At 41.0% G+C, this 26644-nt stretch overlaps 1 protein-coding gene and 1 long non-coding RNA gene across 3 annotated transcripts; both read left to right on the top strand.

The window, feature by feature from the left end:
- Positions 1–7669: 7669 nt before the first annotated feature.
- On the top strand, positions 7670–9839 carry LOC138955870 (uncharacterized). The gene is made up of 2 exons (XR_011452411.1): positions 7670–7843; positions 8810–9839. It is a non-coding gene; the product is annotated as an uncharacterized lncRNA (long non-coding RNA).
- A 1708-nt stretch (positions 9840–11547) lies between these two features.
- LOC138955862 (uncharacterized) lies at positions 11548–25635 on the top strand. 2 transcript variants are annotated; one of them, XR_011452404.1, is made up of 4 exons: positions 11548–12226; positions 15894–15992; positions 21504–21624; positions 24028–25635. XR_011452404.1 is itself a non-coding variant. In XM_070327377.1 (4 exons), the coding sequence occupies exons 1-4, from the start codon at positions 13436–13438 to the stop codon at positions 24054–24056; spliced, it is 369 nt and encodes a 122-aa protein (XP_070183478.1). In that variant the 5' UTR covers positions 13342–13435; the 3' UTR covers positions 24057–25635. The 2 variants fall into 2 exon arrangements, 1 of the variants encoding a protein (XP_070183478.1); XM_070327377.1 differs by lacking the exon at positions 11548–12226 and adding an exon at positions 13342–13555.
- The last annotated feature ends 1009 nt before the right edge of the window (positions 25636–26644 follow it).

Genomic DNA, 26644 nt, shown 5'->3' with positions numbered 1-26644 from the left:
AATAAGTGTTCAGAAAACAAGGCAGCAGCTTCATCTATGGACGCATTTAAAACTGTGTTCAAAAGATCAATTTTGTTTAATTCAAACAAAAATGTATCAACATCTAACTTGGCATAATTATATATAGTCCTTTTAAACTGACCTTTTTTAAATCTCTGATGAAAGGCGATAGGAGTGCTTGTTCCAACTATCGTCCAATCTCTTTGCTGAGTTGTATTGGGAAGGTGCTTGAAAAATGTGTACAAATCCGTGTGTTTGGTTATTTGAACAATTATAATCTGATTACACACTGTCAATCTGGTTTTATTGCTGGTGATTCAACTGTTTATCAATTACTGAGTATATATGACGATTTTTGTGTTGCACTTGATAAAAACATTATGTCACAGGCAATATTTTTTTATGTATCTAAAGCTTTCGATAAAGTTTGGCATCGTGGTCTGCTACACAAGCTTGAGGCGATAGGTATAGGGGGTCCCTTGCTTGTTTGGTTCGAACATTACTTGAGTGATCGCAGACAAGCAGTAGTACTGAAAGGAACCAAATCAAGTTATGTCACCCCTTCTGCTGGTGTCCCTCAGGGTTCTGTTTTAGGACCTCTATTATTTCTCATTTATATTAACGATATTGGTATTGGTCTTGAATCAGTGTTGAAACTCTTTGCAGACGACACGAGCATGTATTTATGTTTAGATAACAATGTTACACGAGCTGAGATTTTGAATTCTGATTTGGATAAAATTTGCGCATGGGCTTTAAAATGGAAAGTCACTTTTAATTGTCAAAAGACAGAATTGTTGGACATTTGTAGGCAAAAAAATGTGTTACTTCCACCATTGTATTTTGAAGATGCACTTTTGATTGATGTTGAAAATCACAAGCACATTGGCGTCATCCTACAAGGTAATTGTAAATGGGATTCCCACATAAAAAGTCTCATTGCTAAGTGTAGAAAGTCAATTGCGTGTTTTGGTTTATTCAAGTATCGTCTAAACAGAAAATCGCTTGAAGTAATTATATACAAATCCTTTATATTACCATTGTTTGATTACGCGGACGTTATTTGGGATAACTGTACAAAGTGTTTGTCAGACGAGTTGGAGACCTTGCATCTCGATGCAATCCGAATTATTGTAGGTGCAGTTCGTGGTACAAGCCACCAAAAATTGTATAATGAATCGGGTTTTGTGCCCCTGAAAGAAAGGCGACGTCGTCATAAACTCTTACTGTATTATAAAATTGTAAATCGTTTAACCCCAGCATATTTATATTCCAAACTGCCTGTCTTGGTTTCCGATGTAAATCCTTACCACAGACGACGTCCTCTTGAACGTAAGGTTCCATTATGCAGAAGTGAGTTATGTAAATCTTCATTTTTTCCTTCAACGACAGCTTTGTGGAATAATCTTCCAGAAAATATACGACAAACGCAGTCAATTGGTGAATTTAAAAGATTTTTGATGAATGGAGATGTTGTTGTTCCACAGTATTATTATTTAGGCAACCGTAAGGCACAGGTATTTCACAGCAGGTTGAGATTAAATATGAGCGATTTGCAACAAGACCTTGTTAACCGACACCTCTCTGATAATTTAGAATGCACGTGTGGAGTACGCACGGAAGACGCTGAACACTTTTTGTTACATTGTCCAAAATTTAAAGAACATAGAACCATTTTATTCAATAGTCTACCAACGTACGCTCTGGATTGCAAAACACTTTTGTTTGGCAATCTTTGAATACGAAAATATTTTCTGCTGTACAAGGTTACGTTATGTCAACTGATCGCTTCGGCTGATATTATATTAACAGTGACAGCAATAGATGTAGCAAAGCATTCTCTCTCTCTCTCTCTCTCTCTCTCTCTCTCTCTCTCTCTCTCTCTCTCTCTCTCTCTCTCTCTCTCTTTCGCGCTCTCTCTCTCTCTATCTATCTCTCTCCCTCTCTCTCTCTCTCTTTATTTGTATAAAATATTATGAAATATTTTGAAAGAAAAGGGTTGAAGTTATCACTTGTTCGCCATGTCTTGTTATCAGAATGTGTATTGATTATTAGTTTTGGAACGTGTCCATAAGCAGTCTGCTTGTTAACGTTCTTAATGTTGTTACTGTATATAACATGTGTAGCAAAGTGCACTTCGCTACCCTAAACACTCTAATCATCGCATAGCGAAACAGCCTTGTGTACAGTACAAAACGGGATCACACACCCCATAGCAGACGATACGATGATGCGCGCGCACCTTGCCGGCGCAAATTCTAATACAATACCTTTCTTTATATATCTACCTAACTTCTATCTTTCAAAGTCCCTTTTATCTTTGATACGGTCCTAATTATATTTAGGTTTGCATAGAAGTCACTGATTAGGCTGGATGGCTGCATATTATTGTGTTATTTACGATAATGCTTCGAACTGACCAAAGCGTCACTCTGACCTTGACCGGTTTTCATGCATCGTCGAGAGAAATTGATTCTCACAAACTCATCTTTGTCTTTTCAATCATTGTTTTGTCATTTTTGTATCACTATTACATATCCCGTACCTATGTTGCATATGATTTTAGTTTGTTTATAAGGATTTGGTTGTAATGAGTGATGCTTGGTTCCTCTGCAAAGATTGCTAATTTATGCAGACAGGTACTCGCGCAGGAATTTAGCCGATTCCATTTACTTTCGGACTTTACCGCTTCGTACTAAGTCAATGTATAATTTTCCCCCAAGTAACGCATATCATGATGTTTGTCTAGGGTTCTTCTTTTTATCTGTATGATTTGTGAGTTTGTCCATTATTCCAGTTTAGAGAGTTTTGTACTTTTCCGCACTGAAGTTGGTTCAGTGCCTTCACTAGGACCATTGTTTTTGCATCATACTAAATAAATATAAGTTTTTACGAAATGTGATCTATTGCAATGGAAAGCTAAAGGTCGTAGCTTTAATTTGATGTATTGTTTGTTAGGATTGGTTATGTATTTGTTTAAATAACGTAGGGTAAAGCAAGTGTAAGAAACACAGATTCCGTGTTTCTGGCCGTATTCAGTCCGATTTTCATCACCGCCGGACGGTGCTTTCTGTGCAGTCCGCGCCGGGGCTATAAGTATAAGCCGGACACCGGCATAAGCATGCATTCGCTCCTAGCAGCTGAACACGACACTACACTTGCTTTGCTGTCTACGGGTTTCGCCTTCGGCCTCTACGTTTCCTTGCATTGTTTTCTTGAATAAAAAGTTGAAACAAGACGCTTGGACTTGGGCTTCGCGTGTCGTGTCTACTACCCTTTCACTCCTCCACTACATTTGGCGCTGCGCAGCAGGGTACAGAAGCATCAACTGAAAGAAGACAGTACAGGCAAACATGGCGGACGAGGCAAACACCCCCAACCTGCGGCTCTGCAAGCTGAGGCGTTTCACCGGCGAGGGCGACTGCGCCGAGACTTTCATCCAGGAGGCCAAGCTGATCCTGCAGCTACAGACGGTCCCTGCACTTGCTGCAGCGGCATGGATCCTTGGAGCGCTGGACGGAAGGGCTCGACAGGAGGTCATCAGGCGACCAGCAGCGGAGGTCAACACGCCAGCCAAAATGTACTCCATCTTGGAGCAGACGTGGGGCGACCAGCGAGATAGTGTCGCGCTGGCTGCCGCCTTCCACAGACGACAACAGGGTCTCGGCGAGTCCGTTAGCGAGTACGCCAGCCACCTACGCGCTGTGTGGGCCAAGACCAATGCTGCCGAGGCCAACACACTGAACGACAATACGCTGCTCAAGACCTTCGCCACAGGACTCCACCCACAATCCCTGAAGCGTGACATGTGCCGCTTCCTGCGAGAAAAGCCGGCCGCCACCTTCGACGAAGTGTTATTTTGCGGTTGTGTGACCTTGATGGAACTGTGTGGTGCCCATTTGGTGAGTGTGACTATAGCCCTTATTCAACGGACTGTGTATGACGGTGTAGAGAGCCTACAGGACTCAGCCAGTGTATATACTGTACTCGAGTGGCTGTAGCGCGTGCAATCCCATTCTTAGCTAGTGTGACACGTCATATCGGACTTGACGGATACAGACTTGGGCTGGTGACGTTAGCCATGTGGTATTACATAAGACTTTCCTCGGTGTTCGCGGCAGTGAAGTGACGCAAGTGTTGCGTCCACGAAGAGACTCGCAGGTGTGTTTACTGCCGGGTGTTTTGTTGCCGTTTAATTTGTTGATGTTTGATAATGTTCATTTTCATGTATGCTATGCCATGTTTCTTGCATTGGTATGATTGATATTGATTGTTGCGATTATTTGTCATGATGCTTTGAGTGGAATGTGTTGGCGGATGTTTGCGCTTATTGAAAGATTTTTTTTTGGCACAAGCAGATACTACAAATCTGATGGTAATTGCCACCTAGGGTTGAAAGTAATTTAGTGAATACTTGCTGACCTTCAAATAAGGCCCTGTATCATCACTTTCTTAATTGCTCTCTTAAGCGTAAACTAAGTTATGATTTACCTTGTTACCTTTAAATAGGCTTGGTACAGATCATTTGTAATGTTGGATGTCATTGCATTGTGTCAGGTGTATTGTACATGATGTATCATTTTAACAGTGTCAGGTAACTACGTCATTCATTAGTGAATCTGTCCATTTTGTAACTGTTACGTTTTTCACCTAAAATACGTCTTAAACACAGCCTTTACTGTAAAGCCGTGAGCGAGAGTTTTTGTGAGTGTTGAGTTTGTGCATACAAGAGCGCACATTGAAAGAGAAACCCTATATTATCAACTAAACGGGTTGGTGGGGATGAAGGTTGCATTTTTGTATAGTAGTGTTGACACTGTGTTACTTTTTTTTTCTCAGTGGAGAAAATTTGATAAATGTAGCAATGTTTTCCCATGAAATTCCTGATTGTTTGCACTTTTATGTTTTCGACGCAGTACTTTGATCATATGTGAGACACTTTGTAAAATGCAGGCCTCACTTTTGATTTAGCAAAGCTGGTACTGATCACGAGAACATGTTTTTGTAACTGTCGATTTTCTCAGTGACATATGTGAAAGTCATAGGCAAAGTGTTCGCAATTTTTCTCTTTTTGGATAATCTAAGATGGTTTGATAAATTCAGCCCTTAGGCTTTCCTGTTTTTCTTAAAATCAGCGCGGCCGCTGATATGTAAAAGAGTTGGGGGGGATGTAGCAAAGTGCACTTCGCTACCCTAAACACTCTAATCATCGCATAGCGAAACAGCCTTGTGTACAGTACATAGCAGACGATACGATGCTGCGCGCGCACCATTGCCGGCGCAAATTCTAATAAAATACCTTTCTTTATATATCTACCTAACTTCTATCAAACAAAGTCCTTTTTATCTTTGATACGGTCCTAATTATATTTAGGTTTGCATAGAAGTCACTGATTAGGCTGGATGGCTGCATATTATTGTGTTATTTACGATAATGCTTCGAACTGACCAAAGCGTCACTCTGACCTTGACCGGTTTTCATGTATCGTCGAGAGAAATTGATTCTCACAAACTCATCTTTGTCTTTTCAATCATTGTTTTGTCATTTTTGTATCACTATTACATATCCCGTACCTATGTTGCATATGATTTTATAAGGATTTGGTTGTAATGAGTGATGCTTGGTTCCTCTGCAAAGATTGCTAATTTATGCAGACAGGTACTCGCGCAGGAATTTAGCCGATTCCATTTACTTTCGGACTTTACCGCTTCGTACTAAGTCAATGTATAATTTTCCCCCAAGTAACGCATATCATGATGTTTGTCTAGGGTTCTTCTTTTTATCTGTATGATTTATGAGTTTGTCCATTATTCCAGTTTAGAGAGTTTTGTAATTTTCCGCACTGAAGTTGGTTCTGTGCCTTCACTAGGACCATTGTTTTTGCATCATACTAAATAAATATAAGTTTTTACGAAATGTGATCTATTGCAATGGAAAGCTAAAGGTCGTAGCTTTAATTTGATGTATTGTTTGTTATGATTGGTTATGTATTTGTTTAAATAACGTAGGGTAAAGCAAGTGTAAGAAACACAGATTCCGTGTTTCTGGCCGTATTCAGGCGATTTTTATTCTCGGCGGGCGGTGCTTTCTGTGCAGTCCGCGCCGGGGCTATAAGTATAAGCCGGACCCCGGCATGAGCATGCATTCGCTCCTAGCAGCTGAACACGACACTACACTTGCTTTGCTGTCTACGGGTTTCGCCTTCGGCCTCTACGTTTCCTTGCATTGTTTTCTTGAATAAAAAGTTGAAACAAGACGCTTGGACTTGGGCTTCGTGTATCTACTACTACCCTTCCACTCCTCCACTACAGTTAGACTACACGGCGTATATCGTTATACGGAGAAGGGTACCATGTGAACTTTGCAGAACCTGGTACCTAACTACTAAAAGAATAGAATTCATCAATGTTCACGCACTAATAGATGCGCATACGCTAGTACTGATTTTATTAATGAATTATTTTAGCAAAGAGGCAGTTATCTCCCTGCCGAAGCCACGATTATTCCCCATGGAAAATCGTCCACAGTGAAAAGCTTTTTAACCAATGAGAATTTAGCTGTGTTTGTTTCCGCGGGACATATCATGACAGCGAACTGCACTATAATGTTCAGAATGTAGACACTGACGAAAAACTGACCCCATTTTCAAGTGTTTCGTGGGCAAAAGCTTTGACAGGTGCATCTGAGTGGATTAACCTTGAGCGTTAAGAACAGGCTGTCTGCCAAAACATTGACGGAACGAGTCGCAAATGGACAAACAGCTGAAACGAGTACTTATCATCGTGTCGTCTGCTACCAGCGTCTGACATGTATTGTTCGACTCCAGCGAGCGAAGAAACACTATGTACAGCGAATTGACACGTCCAGTGATGCTGTTGTTGTCACTCCTTCAGATCCACAGTGTGTGTCAAGCTCTCCTGCCTTGGTCAAGCGTAAGAAAGCGAAATGCAGCAGTGTGTTGATCCCAGACCTGTCTTCCTGCGTATGTTACACTACTAGTTTTTCTATGATAGTGGTGGTCCAGTGAACGATACCTTCCGCCTGTGGTTACACATAAAAGGAAAGGGCCTGAACCTTCTGAGCAACCCGTGGATAATTGTGCTGACATATGTGTCGAGATGTGTTGGTGAGTAAAAACCTGCTTGAATTTCATTTGAAATAGTTGTGTGTATATTTCTGAGCAAATTATGTTTGATATTGATAATCTTCTAATTAACACTTCATAGCATCACAACAGTTTAGGATTAATATTGCAGAGGTACAATAAGGTGCAGATGCAACATGTTATTGTTTATACAGGGGCCTATGTGATTGATATATCATTTTTCTTGTATTGGTTACAGCTAATGAGTTGTTATGATAGTAAACTGCTTTTCAATGGGTTAAATTCAGAGTATGAAATGCAACTAGACAGTTGTTTTACTGCAAGAAAGATCACCTACTTTGGTAATTTTGAATTCTGACTACTAAGGTTGTCATTAATATTATGACAGAAATTCATGTTAGGATACACAATAACACTGCAGTACATGCATGCAGACATTGACAAACTAGTGCTTGGGCACACACATGTTCTGTTCTGTTTACATGTCATTGTTTTTGTATAGATCTGAGTTTTAACTGCACAGATGTTTATTGTACACACATTGTAAACACCCCCTATAATGATGTTATACATTTCAACCATTTATGTATCTGATTATTTCTCCTGCAGTTCCTCCCCTTGGCACTTGACCTACTAGCCTTCTTTACAAAGCTTCCTCAGCTGCATCTACAGACCTTACACAATTGGACTGGATTCAATGCTGCAGTGCAAGATGGCAGATTCCGCCAATGTCGAAAGTAGGTTTGATGAATTGATGAATTGTGTTCCATACAAAATAGGATTGTATACTAACAGTAACAGTGTAATGAATACATTGGAATTGGTTTCCACTAACATTTTCTAACACGCTGTCACTTTTTTTTTAAAGTTAAAAGGAAGTGAGGACATTTTTTTTCTTGTAAGTGTATACAGTGGAACCCCCAAAGTTAAGACTTCCTCCATTTAAGACCTTGCCTTTTCAGATTTTCTGTTCATAACTTCTCTAAATTTACCCCCGATTTAAGATTCTCCTTTTTAAGACCTGGTTTTCTCAGATTTTTGGAGGTCATAAATGTGGGTTCCACTGTACATGTATAAACCTAACATGTTTTTTGTAACTAACCACTTTAGTGGAAATGTAACTTTTTTTCTTTTTTTTTAAACACTGGGACCATAAACTGTTTCTTTTATCTTTGTTCTTAGCACAGGCACACAACATTTACTTTCATTATTATCATTTTTGAAGCAGCCAAAATGTTTGGGTTTTTTAAAGCAAAAATGTATTTACACTTTCTCACACAAACTGTTCGTTGTTTTTTCTGCTTCAAGCATCTGATTGTTTTCTCGGCTTGCACGTTTTCCTATGTAATATGTTGTACAGATTGGGTACCTGTTTAACAAAATAACTGAAAAGAAACATGTATACACCTAAAATGTTTTGTGTGTGTTTTTTTACCCTTCCACTTTATTGGACATGTCTGTTTGTGGGTTTTTTAAACACTGGATCCTTATAGGTGTTTCTTTTATCTTTGTTCCTAGCACAGGCACACAAATAAAATGTAATAATTTTTGTTTAAACACAAGCAACCAAAATGTGTTATTATTTTAAACAAACATTCATTTACACGTACTCACACAAACAAACTTGTCGTTCTTTTTATCTACTTCAAGCACAATTATGCTCTTTTACCCCGCTTGTACGTTTTCCTTTGTCTGTTGTACAGGTTCCATACCTGCCTATGATAGTCAGCAGTCCAACAGACACATCGACGGTTCTTGCCATACATTCAGGTTTCAAGGGAACTGGAACTGCAACACATTGTCCTCGTTTTTGACCAGGCCATTTTTGCGAAAGCACAGGTCATCAGGTGGCAAGACCCAGTCTTCAGGGAGACCCTGATTCATTCCTGACTTTGAACATGCAGTGTACAAAAACTTTGCTAATCATGTGTACATTTTTCATTTCAAGATCTTATGTGAGCTGAGCGTGCATAGAACAGAAACTTTGTAGGTGTGTGCATCTTCCCCATATTCCGATGAGTGCTGAGAAACTTTGCGGTACATATCACGCTTTGACCTTGTGTCAACTGTTCCGCCGCGCCTTTGCTTAAACTTGCGGATAATGCAATTATCTTCATTTGCCAGTATTTGATGGTAGGTTCTATTAATATTCCCTTGAAAGTCAATCATATAGTTTAAAGAGTTTTAAGTGTGTTTTGTACAGTTTGCAGCATGATATCAGGGATGTTCCTACAAATTCATACATGTATACAGGACAAAATTAATGTCCTCTAGCTCTTTAACATCAATAGGACATTTGAACGCTTTTAGAAACGTCAATGGACATCATAATTTTGTGCAAAACACATTCCATGGAATGGCTCCAAAATCATACGCTCAAGGAAAAGCTTAATATTTTCACACACTCACACACACACACACACACAGTCATATACAAAGAATATTTGTGCTTAGATTGTTTTACAATCTAGTTTGAAACATGTTCAGATGTATTTGATCTTTGGCAGGCTCTAGGTTTTTTGTGTGTGGCATATTTCAGTGAGCTTCGTCAAAACTGTAATACGTAAGAGCGCTGAAGTTTTGTATAGAAAGGAAAAGTTAACGAATATTGCGCTGTTTGAAGGAATGGAGTTCTTTTCGCCTAAAGAATTCCTGTGATTAACTAAGTTGTGAAGGGCAGTTGACCGTTCTACCTGGGGAGGGGTTGCATTATGTTGGTGGTGTATATAAATATATATATATATATATATATATATATATATATATATATATATATATATATATAGTATACTTACAGGGGGTATAAGTCCCCCATCGGGAGCCCGGACCCCCCCTTTTTATAACATTTTGAGCATACGTCTCCCGGAGATCGGGGGACCTAAGGTAAATACGAATTTGAAAGCGGGAGAAGGGAGAAGGGAGGTAATCATTGCGTTACTATAAGCAAGACATCATAAAGTGTACTGTCTCCCTTTACTAGGATTAAAAATATCTGCCGTTTGAGATTTAATGTAAATTGAAGTTTGTAGTCAATATGTACATTATGTAAAAAAGGGAATTTATGGATCCCACACCTTTTTATTCCAAATCTCAAAAACAATTGAGTCATATTTAAAAAAAAATCAGGGTTAAGCTTCTTAACCTACAATCTAAAGAACTAATCCAAAACAAATCTGTTTGAGTCCTCATTCGGTGCAAGATTAAAAATGTCGAAGATATATACGGCTTGATTTTGCTGTGCCCCTGCAACCGGGAAAATGGCGTCCAACTCATTCAGACATGCGGTAAGTCATTTTTGCTTTCTTTGATTTGTTCTTTATCTAACTTATTTATCAAGTATTATTTCTTTCTTGTACTACTATTTGACTTGTTGTCAATTGTGTGCTTTGCTGGGAAGAATGGTAATAACATTACATAGGGTTACAAAGATTTACTTGAAGTTACAGCAAGTACTGAGTAGCGAACTTGCATGCGCACGTGTTTCCAGAAATCGGGAACTCGACTCGAAACTTTTGAACATATTAAACCATTTTTCTGACACTAGTGCATATATTTTGTTGACAAATAGTATCATTTAGTAATTCTACATCGAAACTTGTGCTTGGTATTTCGGATAACAGACTCGTCTGAGGTGTCAGCTTTTGAGTGGAGAAATTGAAACTAGCTCAGCTGCGAGATCGCGAGCGCGAGCTCTTTCGTCGTTTCGAACTTTTCTTTTGCACTTTGTGGCTGGTTTTTCTGTGACATCATGTATGGACTTCGAGATTTTAATATCTATATATATTTATTAACAACAACAGAACGTTAAACAGCTTGTTAATTGTTACTTGTTAAATTTAAGGAAACGAAGAAGAAATAAAAACGTAAATAAAACTTATATATTTATAAATTATAGTTATACTGTACTGTGAGTGTGACTGTCAGAAGCGAAACTGAAATCAACATCGGGTCGTGTCCGAACACCCACGTGTGCACACATGCGCACGAAAAAGATCCCACGTTCACAGCGAAAGTCTCAGGGCTTGGAAGACACGCATGCATCATCTCTCGTCACTGATTATCATGATCGTATTTCGATACTTTGACGAGACAAACCCAATGCTGTTGCGTCGAAGAAGACAGCCACAATGGGCTTGTTCGAGTCAAAGTAGCGTATTACCAATACCTGTCCCAATATAAGAGTTAAGACAGTTCTGGATACCAAATGTAGAGGCAATTAGAGCGACTCTGTGAGTATGCTGGTCCCCGCTTTTGTTCTGATTGACTATGAGTCTGATTTGGTGATTGACGCTGCTGAGTGAAAGAGCAATGGCTTGCATTACCGTCCTGTTCGTAGTCACCACTTTACTGGGTCATAGTCTACTAGTAGTTTCAGAGGCCACTCGCCTGGATAGTGTCAATAGCTTGCACCTTACTGGTTTTGCGAGGAAAATGTCTTCCGAAGCACCAACACACGACTTAGCCTTGTGACCAATGCACTTGCCAGCTGCAGCTATGCTAGAAGATGTAGTATTTTTTTTAATCTTTTTGAAAGGAAAAGATCTGTGGAAGTGAAACTGTATCTGTTCATCCTGTTACTTTTGAACTCCTATGCACCAGAACCAGGCCCCGCTTTTGTCCTCGTCAGGTGACCCTTCTGATACGCACTAACCGTCACCGTGTGGGGACTGTGATGTCACAGTTACGTACTTGGGATGATAAGGGCGTATAATGTGAGACATGTGGCCACTGGTTCCACGCTAGGTATCCCCGATGACAGGTATGAAGAATTAGGTGACTCAAATATCCAATGGCACTGTGGTCTGTGTGGAAATCCTAACACTAACTGTAACAGCATCATAATTTTCAAACTGCATGTTAACGACTGGCCAACTTATTCAATATATGTATTTATCTTTCTGCCCGGATCACTCATCAACCAGAGCTAGCCAACAAAATAAATGGATGGGCCCAAGGGATTTTGTTTAAGGTTTACTGAAAATGGAACTTATTTAAGCGTTTTGTATTTGTGCAGATGGGGGAAAAAAATGACACGGGCAATGTGTACTTTCCACACTACACTTACGGACATCGCATGGTCATGGCGTCCCTTTTCAGAAGACCTGAGCATGAGCCTACAGGTATCTAATTCTAAACATGAACGCCTTTTGCAATTGCTACCACGATTAACCTAACACGATAAAACCACAATGTGAGTCGTGACATGATTAGATATAATTAGACATGCATACCCCCAAAATCAAAAGTTGCTAGGACACAAAATATTTACCCAGTCGATTCGAGACATTTACTGATTTAGTGATTTACAGCCTTAAAATGTCATTTTCTAAACATGTTTTGCTTTCTCGGTTTCATTCTGTGTTTGAGTCTGCAGTTTGACAATATATAGGGGGGGGGGGGGGGGGGGATAAAAGAGATATTTTCTGTCATCAGTTAGACTGTTTCAGTGTCAACCAGTGTCAAGTGCTTTGTGTGGTTACTCCTATTGCAACTGTGACTCATTAATGTAAATTGGTTGATTTATTAGTGATTTTACACAGAGAGCTTGCATACAAAGTTTCGTACCCATGCAGTTAAAGGGGACCTTCAGTCAAAATTGTTGCCTAGTTCTTCTGCTTATCGGAATCCTCACCTTTCTAAATGTCTGTTACCAAATTTTTGCTGCACATACTGACATAGATACCGACTTTCGTTGGAGCGAATACAATGGCTTGAAAATCACATAAATTATGTTGAGAGGCTCACAAGTGGCTTCCGTGACATGGTATACCACACCACAGAGAGACGTGCGATGTCAATTTTAGCTGTCGTGTGAGTGCACCTGCACTTCAGTTGACGCCATTGGCGCTTGCTATAACAATATGATAATCAAATAATCACTGTTAATGGTAAAATGTATGTTCTTTGGTAAATAAATTGTATTTTAGGGTCGCCCAGAATTTTGCCAAAACATCATTTTTCAGATACATACCTTTGTTATGGCTCATTTTATTCAGACATTATTCATCTTTTATGTGCTGCAATTGTATTTTGCATAAACAAATCATTGTTTGAGATAATGGCCTTTTAGTTGGGTGGGTGTGGTGCTGACAACACCCAAAATGGCGACCCAAAACAGTAAAAAAATAACATTCAGTCACTCTCCTTCTGTACCTAATAACAAGGATTACTCCCTTGAAAACCTGAAACAATGGGCACCTCCCTATCTGCCATTCAAAATGGCCGACTGTTTACACGCGACATGCTGTTTTCATTTTACTTTCAAGATACATTGTGTGCAGCTGTGTTGAGTGTATTTTAGGGTATTGCAGTTTGTTTTGGTAAAGACTATGCCCGGGGATAAAAAGTATGGGCCTTCAAAGCCCAAGAAACGCAAATTTTGTGGAAATAAGCACACGAAGAAGCAGACGAATCAAAACAGCGAAAGTATAGCATCGAGTGACGAAACTGTAAGTGCTGAAAGTTCAAGTTTTGGTACAACTACAAGTGAATCAGCAGATTGTACCACTCGATCGGAACAAAAACTAGAGAACCCTGCCTTGTACAAACTGATCTTTGATTGTAGTAGTGAGGAGTCTGGTAATGAGGAAGAAGATAAATCAGACAGTGAGTGTGAAGAGAGTGAGGAAACTGATGATGCAAATTTGACTGTGGAATCTCCAGCAGGGAACAGAATAGTTGACATCAAAATTCTAGGTGACAACATTTCAGCAAATTTAGTGTGTATAGCTTTTGCTTTCATGCTGTGCAACTGTATAAAGTAGAAAGGGTCTAGCAAGCACCTTTGCTTTCCATTGTGTCAATCAACACTGTGATAGGCAGCAAACTTTCTCTTCTTCCCCCCAGGTTCCTGTTGGCAATTCTGTTGTCAACACCGTAAATCGAAGAGCGGCGTTTGCTATGAGATGTGTAGGAGCTGACGTATCTGAACTAGAAACATTCCAGTTACACCGCACACTGACCGTTTGGTATCTAGCTGAGTTTGTTCGAAGATAAGAGAGTACAAGCTGCTTCGGAATTTTTCTTGTTACTCGGGGTTTCTCCAACCCCCCCACCACCCCCTTTCTGTGTTTTATTCTCACACAGTGTGTGTGCCATTCGTTCGTTCTCTCTCTCTCTCTCTCTCTCTCTCTCTCTCTCTCTCTCTCTCTCTCTCTCTCTCTCTCTCTCTCTCTCTCTCTCTCTTCCCCCCCCCCCCATTTGCATGCATGTGCCTTGTGTTCTATCCAAGTTTGTGTGCTATTGTGTTCGTCACTACTTTATATAAAACTCGAACACATTTCGTGTCGAAAAACTACTGCTTTCTGGCATAATTTTTGATTTTTCTTTCTGAAGTGACGAGCTCATTCTCCCCAAACATACTGAACGAGGCGGAGCTTGGCTCCTTTTATACCAGGAGTCGCCTCTTTAAAACATGAAACCTGGCGTTTTTCAGTGCAGTGGATTTTGGTGCAGTTAAGTAGAGTTATACGGAGGTGTAGCTAGAAAATTTGATGGTCGGACAAATCGTCCTGATCAACAAAACTTTTTCCGGTCATTTGACCGTTTCCATATATTTTAAGGACATTTAATGTTACAAAAACTCTCTCTCTTTCTCTCTCTTATCAAATGAGAAAGCACACAAACACAGCTAACCTTCAATCAGCTTCTGACTAGTAATGAACTGACAATAAAAATAAGAACAAACCAATATGGTGACACTACATAATTGTTTTGGAGAAAACAAAATGTTAATTGAAGATTGTCCTACTTCCTGGGACTGTAGGTTGAGCTGTTGCATTGATAACTGAGGCAGACTAAGACAGACTGATGCTGTGTTCCGACTGAAGAACCTCTTTCGCTTGTTTTTTGGGTTGATTCTTCTCCCAAACCCGATACCGATGGTTGAGATTCTGACGCCAACAGATCGGTGGCCTCGTATTGCTCACTTCCCTGTTCATCTACCAAAACCCTACCCCTACTCCCAAAACATTCCAGAGTTCTTTGATGTTTCTTTTTTTAATCAGGGATTCAATGGAGGCCATGTTTACATAATCTCAATTGGACCATGAGGACGAATACGAGCGATCGTTTTCTATATATATGTTAGCTTGTAAGTTTATTTGCCATCTTGTTTAATAAACGGTTTTAGGTCTGACCGATTTTATAGCAAACTGAGCGGTCATGGACCGGCTTATCATGTAAATGGACGGACATTTGACTGGATTACAATTTTTCGGACAATTAGGAAAAATTCCGGTCTAGGACCGATATCTGACACCAAACCACACCCCTGGTTATAGCTTCTTCTTCTTCTTCAGCGTTCCTAGATCAGGCCTCAGATTTTCAGTCTAATATGGGTTATGAAATTTGTGGTCAGCAATTTGGCGCACCATAAGGACAGAACAGAGGGATGTTCAGAAATATCAGGGATGGGAATTGACCCGCAAATCACCCTTAAGCGCGCCCCCCCCCCCCCCCCCAAAAAAAAAAGTTGTATGTTTCTGGTCACCCGACCCTACCTATTTTCCCTGCCGACTCGACTTTGTTTGCATTTAAAACAAAACAAGAAAAAAATGGTTTTTCGAAGGAAAAAAATCCTGTTTTTTGACAAAATAAGTTAAAAAGATATTTAAAAAAAAAAGATTCCCGACCTACCTACCCTATATTTTTTAGTCACGTTACCAGAAACATACACTTTGGGGGGCGGGGGGGGGATCATAAAGGTGAATTTCCGCCTTTTTCACTTTTTCCAATTCCCATCCTAAATAATGTGTAAAATTTTCTTCTTTCCTTTTGCTCTACCAGGACAAACAGTCGAATGTGAACAAGACGGTAGTGATGCTGATGCTGAATCACCTTGTGAAGAAGACGAGGGTCCGCAGCCACCGATACAAACAAAGAAAGGCGAGTGATGTCATCTCGGCATATTGTTTGGAAACCAAGTGGATACCTGGTGTTTTTCAGTCGATTTTGCTGCACACCTTCTTTGCTATTTGACTTTGATCTGAAATATGATGTAGAATCACTGCTAGTCTCAGCCCATGAATCCACATGTTCTGTACATAGTTTTAACGATCAACATATATGGCCAAGAGTCTGATTTGGCGTCAAACCAAGTGGACAGGGGTCCTGTTTTGCCCACATCAGAGCTTCCTGTAGGATTCAAAACAAAGAGTCATGATGACCCCCTGTCCAAAAATCTGGAAGTCATTTTGGAATTTTAGGGAGTCACATTTTATCTAGGATTTTTCTCAAAGTTTAACGTGTGTAAACTAGCGACTGAAGGCAAGGAAAACTTGGCTTGCAAAGTTAGTTATTTCGCTACACAGTAGTAGTGAACGTCACGCGATTTTGCTAGCGTTGTATACTTGTGACTTTGCATTCGGAAACGCACCTCAGTGGTGACGTTCGGAAATAGTGTCTGCTGTGCACGGAAGCTTCTTCACAGGGGTCAAAACCTGCGCAGTTGACGCAGTGAGTGAAAATCTCGGCGTGATTTCAGTGCGTCAATTACGCAGAATCATGCGTTATCGGCAGTTGTAAAAAAACAAAAGTGGGTAAAGTACCGTATGTCTTGTGCACTTGTGTGTTAATTTGTATGATACTTGGGAATTGTTGCTATGCTGTTGGATGCAGGGGTGCTAGTTGTCTGATTCAAAACGGATTTCTGATTTGGGATGTTTGCTTAAAAATAATTTCCGATTTGATCAGGTCCGATTCAGGAATTAACTCTAAAGATTTTGATTTCTCATTACCGAGAAAGTATAGCTGGCGATGTCGTCTGCTAGACATCCCACGAAAGACGCGGCAAGCGTTACTCCACTCCACTGCCACTGAAATGTGGCGCTTTCAACAGCGTCATCACCCTGGGGCCACGAATCGGATCATAGATTGCACCCCCACCCACCCCGCTCATCAATTTTTTTTTGGCGTCAATTTCCTATAGCTTTCTTGTGTGTTTTCATGCTTGACTATTTAGTCTTCCGATTTAGGTGCGCAAAAAAAATAATATCTTGTGGATTTCAGATTTGGAAGGTCTTAGTCACCAGCACCCCTGTGGATGAAATGCTGCTGCTAAAACAATTTGTTGATTTTTTTTCTCAGGATTTCCTACTGAGTGTGAATCTATCGAGTCTGACCAATCAAACCATTCAGCATCTGAGAGCAGTGTGAGTGTAGAAACTAAAATATATATGTCGTGCCCATATCACATTACCTGCTATTCAGACTTGGTCGTGTGACACGTTTTCTTCCACACGAGATTACGTTGATTGTCTAACGAAGCCGTCAGGCTGAGTTAGACATCAGCTAATCGAGTGTGGAAGAAAACTCTGTCACACGACCAAGTCGGAATAGCATTTATGTCACAGCTTCAACAGAGGAGAGAACAAACACGTTTTGCGTACTCAAGCTTGACAAACCTAAACACAGGAGCAGCCATTGTGGAGAGATCTACTTTTTGACGGAAGTGAACGAACAACTATGAATGACGTATCGGTGTCACAACCCGAGGTTTTAGAGATGCAGAAGAAGCTTAAACAGGCTTTTTGTAGATACACGAGATGATGTAATTGTTATATGTTTGAGTGTATATAATAATTGTGTTATTTACAACATAAGCATTGGAGTCCAAACACTATTGTAGAATGTATGCGTGTGGGATGTGAGATGCTTTACGCCTGTAACTTCGCGTATTTGCAAGTTTGTGTCCGAATCGTGGAACGGGCTATAGTCACCCGGTAACGCGCGGTGAACAAACCAGGTCAAGCTGCAGAAAACGAAAGTTTGTAAATATTTGTTGGGCACAGTCGTGCAAATTAAATAATGTTCATTTCACCTGGTAAGATAATATAGTGTAATGCATAAATTATATTATAGCGTATCTATAGGCTATTTAGTAAGAGAAGAATTAACATAGTCCGGGTCAGCGGTGTACGAATACACTTTGGCACCCCGTCAGCGAACTAGCACGGTTTTGGTTCAGTGCTACCCGAGAGAGTCAACGGTACGGTTGCAGACGTACTGGCGGGCGCGAGTACTCCATCACCCGGCGGTTTTTTACGGTGAGCGTTGTCATTGACTTGGCGGGTGGACTATTGTTTCGAATTGCTGTGGCTGAGTAGATGTCGTTGTCTAATGTTTTGTTTTGTTTGTGTTTACGTTTCAGTAGTGTTGTAATATTGTGGGACACGATGATTTTGAAGCGTGTTTATGTCCGTGGGAATGTGCACGGGAAATATGAGAATTACATCGACCGGCCCATTACTACCTATTCGTATAGGGAGCCTCGGGATTTACATGTATATTAATGCATGTTTGGGAAGTGATATGCAGTGAACATACAGTGGAATTATATGTGTGTAATTATTTGCACATAGTTGTTAAATATTCGTTTACGTGGAATATCACATTTTATACAAGATGGCGGTCTACTTTCCGACAACTTTTGTATTCTTATGTTATTGAGCATGTTGTTTTATACCTTCATATTATAGTGTGTAATATTACGCGGGGAGTTATCATACATGTGGGGATATGGGTGTTGTGTCATGCAATTGTGGTTGCGTAATGTAATGTTAAAGTTGGATACCACAATCTAACATTTAGTGAACGTTTGTCCAGTTATTTGTAACATATCACATGGCGTATATGGTCATGATAAATACAATAAGTTTATAGGTTTAAGCAAACTATAAATCCATTTGTAAAGCCCCGTTGTATAGCTAATGTTTTAAATAATTATCCTTTCCATACATGGTTACTTGGTGTAAAGTTTCGATCTTGATGTCCATCGGTATGATGCGCTAAAGGTTTGCATCACCGATGAACACTAACACAACCATCGATACACGCCAGGTAGCTAGGGATGTTATTGTTCAGTATTAACGTGCTGATTTTATTTACATGCAGTTGGCCGGAGAGAGAACGGAGGAGGGACGTATGTTCACGTGAAGGCGTCGAGATCTGGACAGATGGGACGCTGTCAGGAGGCGACTACGGCTCACAGCAACGCAAGAAGAGCGGCGTGGGTTACTCCGACCAGTAGATTCCACCCAGAGTGTACGCAGGACCACCAGAAGACAGCATGAGGAAGGAGTCTGGTCAACTCTACATGCCTAGGAATCTGGGGAACAGCTCCGAAGGACTGGAGCTGGGTTCGACGTGCTTAGGCAGTCGGGGACCTTTCTAGGGGGTCAGAATCAGGAAGCTGCGGCCTTCTGAGGAGGGAAGGACATGTGAGGCCTTGGTGGGCGTTGTGTATCCCGAAAAAGCTAAGTACTCTGTCGTGGTTAAAGCATGTGTCTGTGTTCGTGTAATTTGGTGATGCGACCTTATTGAGCGCCGTATACTAACAGGCTATTTAACCATAGGGGGGGTGCTTAGGACTGGAGTTCCAGGATAATTTCATGTGAATTCATGTGTTGTCAATTTTCGTAGTATTTGTAGAGTGTACACGTTAAATGTGTGGATGTTTCGTGCATAAATTTGTGTTTATTATATACAGTTTATAAGTTACATGTGGTTCCTTTAGTCTTTTTATACATAGTGATGTCTGTCTCCACTTGTAAACTTTCTTGGGTGTGCGTTAGTGAGTGAGGTGTGTGTTTGCGTGTGATCCCAAGATTGCTCAATCTTGTGGAGTTAAGTCGTCACGTGTCACTCGGTATATGTGAACGACGTCACAGTCATCGTCACAGTCTGTATCTTTTGAAGCATCGCATTCTTCGTGACGTCTTTCTGTGTCTGCATCCGCGAAATGTTGTTCTTTTCGGGGTCTTTGTCATCTATGTTCAGAACTCTGTCCTTCCAGTTTCAGACTAACAGGCCTCCTGAGCGAGCCACTTTCCAAGGGCAGCTAAATTCGCGTATGGAAACAGTACTGTCGTCTGGGATGCCGTTCTCAGTATTCTCAGCGTTGAAGAATTTGTAAAGAGAAGAAACGATAACAGCAGGAGAAATAAAAGTTGTGTGTGCATTTTGGGGCTTTTGGGGGGACGATTTCGAGTTTGAATCCGTTCTTGCACATGCTCCAAAGCATGTAACAATCTTGCACACGTTTGCTTTAGTAGTGGCAGAGAAGGAAAGCGTGTGACATACTTGCCTATTACGCGTAATGGGATATGGTGTGATATGGGCACTACATAAACACTGATAAGATAATGCAATGGTCAATCCAAACGTTGGTTTTACTCAAAGCATCGCTTATTTGTGCATAGAATAAAATAGACAATACCCGCGCTGTGAGGGGAATGTGAAAATGGGTGCATCTGTGTGCGTGGAATCGTATGGGGTTGATTGTTTTGTTTTGATTTTTTCATTGGAATACGGAGAGGAGATCAATGGGGATTTGAAATCCGAACCTGAATATGTAGTTTTGTAACTGTTATATCCCCGAAATCAATAATATACAACTGTTGATTAAAGGGCCAGTCCAGAGCAATTTTTGCCATGTTTATTTTTAGCCGATCTGAATCCCAACCTTCCTTCCTAACTATATTCCACCCAAGTTTTAATCTCCAGGAAGCTAGCATTCCACCACTACTGCACTAGAAAGAAAACCCAGTATTCACGCCCATATGTACTAAATACGCCACTTCTTGGCCAAACAGCACATGTTCATAACTTGTGTAGTTCACAGAATGATCGTATAGTAACAGCGAACCCCCTACTGGCACTGAAACTGCATTGGTGAGCACTCTGTATGCTATGCAGTCGGGGAGACCATCACATATTTAGAAACTGGCGTTCTACCCCCAACTGTAGACCAAACAGCTTGTGCACAACCACACTATCAGCCCAAGAAAAATGCACACTTCTAAGTAAATAACTAAGCCTGTATTTCAAATTTTAGGCAATGGGTAGCTATCGTACAGATAATGAAAACGGTGTCATTCATACCCTCCGCGACAATCACAGCTCAACGCACACCACGTTGCATCGACCGGCCCATCAGTATTCTATAATAGCGACTGGCCCAGCACTGAGAGAGAGGCTCTCTCTGTATACCAAACCAATCCCCAAAGCTAACGCCTGCCTTGCCTGTGGTCGAGCCGACGGTCAGGCGAATTTCGATTTAAAAGTTTAAAGGTCACTTCCGACGTACACGATCGGAAGATTGTTGGATCGTATAGCGCTTATAAATACTTTTGAGACATAACAAAAATGGTCGCAGACATTTTCCAACGTGAGGATTCCAATAAGCCAATAAAAAGATGTACCTTTAGGTATAGATTTATCTGGCAGGATAAATATTGGTTTAGACATAAATGTTTATCATATTTTTCGTGCTAGCAATTATGGCATCATATTAGGATAATGCATATGTAATACCCACAGGGTAAGTATTGAAAGAAACCAAAATTATAATACATTTGTGGGATTTTCATGCCGGTTTGTATTTAAATTGTTTGACAGGATGCCTCATACCGACCAGACACGGAAAACTCTGACGCAGACTCTGTATCTACGGTGTACTCAATTTTGCCACTTGTACAACCACTCCCTACAAAAGGAAAGGTGTCCTCTTCAAATGAAGGTATTTTTTTCAAAGACAAATAACATTGCCAGGTTTCACATGCATGGCAGGGCCAGACTACCGGGGGGGGGGGGGGGGGTTATGGGGGTTGCGCAACTCCCCCCCCCCCAGCCTAATCATGTACCTCACTTATTTAAAACATTTTTTATTATTGTTTATTTTATGCCGTTTCATGCAAGGAGCGACCATTTTCCTATCTCAGAATATGACCTACCCATCAGCTTCAGGGGGCTTTGCCCCCTCACCCCCACAAGGGGCTCTGCCCCTTGACCCTGCCAAGGGGATGTTCCCCCTAGACCACCACTGGCAACCCCCCTCCCCCCCCCTCCTCTTAGCCTAGTCCGGCCCTGCATGATACAGTATGACTTTTTGTGTATAAATAATCTGTTTGTACTGTGCCTGTGTTGAGCGGAAAATTGTTGCCCTGCTTTAGCTCATGTCAACAATTGGACTGACCAGAATTGATTTTGGATTACTGAATAGAAGTGATATCCGATCGGATATCCGACTGTGATATATTTCTTGTAGTACCAGTTCCAGGACCGAATACCAAGTGCATAAATAGCGTAATTTGCGTAAGTGACGGCTCGTGATTGCTATCAATTTTCTCAAAGATGGGGCTAGGCTATCCTATGTTATCCCACGGCAGTGGGGCGGGGATGTAGCTCAGTCGGTAGCGCGCTGGATTTGTATCCAGTTGGCCGCTGTCAGCGTGAGTTCGTCCCCACGTTCGGCGAGAGATTTATTTCTCAGAGTCAACTTTGTGTGCAGACTCTCCTCGGTGTCCGAACACCCCCGTGTGTACACGCAAGCACAAGACCATGTGCGCACGAAAAAGATCCTGTAATCCATGTCAGAGTTCGGTGGGTTATAGAAACACGAAAATACCCAGCATGCTTCCTCCGAAAGCGGCGTATGGCTGCCTAAATGGCGGGGTAAAAACGGTCATACACGTAAATAAAAAGCCGTGGGAGTTTCAGCCCAAGAACGAACAAACAAACAAACAAACATCCCACGGCAGTTTACTGATAGCTCAAACTGTCTGTATGTGTTTCTTATTTTCATTATTGACTTTTTGAGTCACTTGAGAAAATGTGACTCTATGTAATCGGTCAGTGTTAGTCTGTCCGGCCGGCCGTCCGGCCGGCCGTCCGGCCGGCCGGCTGGCCGGCCGTAGACACCACCTTAACGTTGGACTTTTCTCGGAAACTATCAAAGCGATCGGGCTCATATTTTGTTTAGTCGTGACCTCCAATGACCTCTACACTTTAACGATGGTTTCGTTGACCTTTGACCTTTTTCAAGGTCACAGGTCAGCGTCAAAGGAAAAATTAGAAATTTTATATCTTTGACAAAGTTCATCGGATGTGATTGAAACTTTGTAGGATTATTCTTTACATCAAAGTATTTACATCTGTAGCCTTTTACGAACGTTATCAGAAAAACAAGGGAGATAACTAGCCTTTTCTGTTCGGCAACACACAACTTAACGTTGGGCTTTTCTCGGAAACTATAAAAGTGACCGGGCTCAAATTTTATGTGAACGTGACTCATTGTGTTGTGAATAGCAATTTCTTCCTGTCCATCTGATGCCTCATATAATATTCAGAACTGCGAAAGTGACTCGATCGAGCGTTTGCTCTTCTTGTTAATTTTAAATGTTAGGGAATAAATGGAGAAAATCTATGCAGCAGGTGGTGGTATATTGCCCGCACACTCGGACAATGCTTGTTTTCTTCTTCTTCTAGTCAGTCAGATAGCCAGACAATCAGTTGCTCATTTATATGCACCCATCTTGAAAAGAAAACCATAACGGTTTTTAAAAAAGAATAACACACACTATGCATGAATAAATACCAACAGCCTTCAAAGTTCAACCGACAGCCTTATTCTGTGACAAAGTCAGCATAATTATGTTCATTGTTGCGGCAAATTGTCGTCTTGGCGACATTTTGCTGCTCTACATAGTACATGCCTGGCTGGGTTTGAGTCCACTGGTTAGCCAGGTGTCAGAATAATGTGACTGGGTGAGATGAAGCCTGTGCTGCGACATCTGTCTTGTGTGTGGCGCACATTAAATGTCAAAGCAGCACTGCCCTGAGATAACCAAAGGGTGGACTGGGCGGTGAGCAAACAAAGTTAAGTTAAGGGTTTGAGTCCCTTCGAAAGTAGGGTGGATGATGTTTCAGTCTATCCAGGGTCGACTTATGTAAGACTCTTCGTGCCTATTCTCGACGTGTGCATCATATATATGCATGTGAAAAAGATCCTGCTTCACGGTACGATTAGACTGTGGTCAAAGCAGATACCCAGCATGCACATACATATTGGCATAATCTTTCGAAGGGACTCGGATCCCTTCTATATCTTTTTTTTACATCAATGTTGTGTTCTGTTCAACAGCCGGTGGGAAAGGAGCAACTTCTACTTGAACAGTCAGTGGGAAAGGAGCAACTTCTACTCCAACAGTCGATGGGAAAGGAGCAACTTCTACTTTAACAGTCGGTGAAAAAGGACCAACTTATACTTCAACAGTCGGTGGGAAAGGATCGAGCAACTTCTACTTCAACAGTCGTGAAAAAGGAGCAACTTCAACAGTCGGTGAAAAAGGAGCAACTTCTACTTCAACAGCCGGTGAAAAAGGAGCAACTTCTACTTCAACAGTCAGTGAAAAAGGAGTAACTTCTACTTCAACAGTCAGTGAAAAAGGAGCAACTTCTACTTCAAAGTCAACTTCTTCAGGGAAATCTGTGTTTACTGTGGAGATTTTGACAGCCATCTGAGAAGACATTTACTACGTAAACATTCTGATGAAGAAGCAGTTGCTCCCATGGGGTCGCCTTCACGCGGCGGGAGTGTTTCCACTAAGCTACCCCACCCCTTTACTTCTCTTCTTTTGTCTTATTTCTGCCTTACCAGTCCTTTCATCTATATTTCCTTCCAAGAAAACTCTCCCTACTATTCCCTGCAGATTTCCGATTCCTTTCTTGTTGTCTTATTTCTACCTGACTGGATCCATCACCTTTATTTCACTTACCAAAAGTCTTCTTTTCCACATCCTTATTTCTCTGCACCCCGCATGTCGTATGAGGCGACTAACGGATTCTGTTTCTCCTTTAACCCTTGTTAAGTGGTTCTTGTATAGAATATAGTCAGTGTTTGTAAAGATTTTAGTCAAGCAGTATGTAAGAAATGTTTAGTCCTTTGTACTGGAAACTTGCATTCTCCCAGTAAGGTCATATATTGTACTACGTTGCAAGCCCCTGGAGCAATTTTTTGATTAGTGCTTTTGTGAACAAGAAACACTTAACAAGTGGCTCTATCCCATCTCCCCCCTTTCCCTTATCCCATCTCCCCCTTTCCCTCGTGGCGATATAACCTTCGTGGTTGAAAACGACGTTAAACACCAAATAAAGAAAGAAAGTCAGACTGGTGCTCAGGACTCTAGTCAGACTGGTGCTCAGCCCTCTTCTGCTCAGGACTCTAGTCAGACTGTTGCTCAGGACTCTAGTCAGACTGGTGCTCAGCCCTCTTCTGCTCAGGACTCTAGTCAGACTAGTGCTCAGCCCTCTTCTGCTCAGGGTTCATTGAAAAAGAAAAGAGACTATGTTGTTTGGACATCTGCTGACACTGAATCAGTTTCCTCTTATTTTCAAGTCTTTTTTTACTGCTAAATGGACAGGCACAAAGGGTAAATTGCCAGGTAAAGATTGTGTACTGAACTTTTTACAATTGCACACTATTTTTTCTGGAAGACATTTCTCCAAAGACAAATTGGTGAAGTTGGTTAAAACCAAAGTGTTCAATGAGCGAACAACACTCAGAAAAACCAGGGCTCAATGTTTGAAACCTTTTGAAGAATTTTCATTGGCCATATATCCAGAAGCTCGCATTCATTTCATGGATAAGTGAATGGGACAAACGTCCGGACCAATGCTCAAGTTTGTGAGGATATGATATTATGAGTATATAGTCACAAATGTGTACAAGTTTGTGTATAATTATATGTGTACAGTATTTGACGGATTACAAGACGCACCGTTTTATAAGCCGCACCCCCGACTTTTAACAAAAAATTGGGACGAGCCACGTATAGGCCACGTCACTATATTAGCCGCCGTCGAAAAAAAAATAATCAGATCGTGTCAATCAATCAAAACAACCAGGCAAACGAAAATTACAGTATTTGGCAAAATCGGCTCGGAGAATAAACAAGTGAAACAAAGAAGAAAAGTGAAAAGGTTTGAAGAAAAACATCACATACACACAATTTGTAACCAACACGCACATGTAGTCCCGCCCGGAATAAGCTTTTTTGGGATGATTTACAACTTTTGCGCACATTTCGAGCGGACGAAAACACAACATGGTGGCTCTCGCTCCTCCAACTATCGCAAGACACAAAAAAACGAAATCTCGCGCACGCGCGAGATCCTGATACATCCAATGTTTCTCTGTACGGTATCTTGTCACGACGACTTGTTGACAAACGAAGATTCGCGAAAGAAAGAGAAAAGGGCCGAGTCTTGAGTAGAGAGCTAATAAAGTACCGGTAATCGCTAATCGAGCGAAATGAAAATCCGCGGCGACTTCCATTAGGTGAATGCTATTCAAGTTTAGGTAACGTTTTAGCCGCATCTTTTTATAAGCCGCAATGCGATTTGTTTTGAAAAAAAGTCGCGTCTTGTAGTCCGTCAAATACGGTATATATGTACAGTCGCAAGAATGTACAAGTTTGTAAGGACATGACTATTACAGTATAGGTGTGTATGGGCACAAGTATTACATACAAGTTTGTAAGGATATATTACCGTAAAATCCCTAGCATAAGCCCACCATCTAGCAAACGCCCACCCCCCACTTTGGGCCAAAAGTTGTGCACAGGGGTAACTACCTAGCAAACGCCCACCCTGCTTTTTTCAAAGAGACTATAGGCTCACTTTCACTAGGATTTGTGCAGCCTGTTCTAAAAGTCATCTTTTTCCCCTTCTTTACCTTTTCGTGTTTCTTTCCTTTTTTC

The sequence above is a fragment of the Littorina saxatilis genome, unplaced genomic scaffold (genome assembly GCF_037325665.1).
Source record: "Littorina saxatilis isolate snail1 unplaced genomic scaffold, US_GU_Lsax_2.0 scaffold_163, whole genome shotgun sequence".
NCBI lineage: Eukaryota > Metazoa > Mollusca > Gastropoda > Littorinimorpha > Littorinidae > Littorina > Littorina saxatilis.
This window is presented reverse-complemented; position numbering and strand designations above follow the sequence as displayed.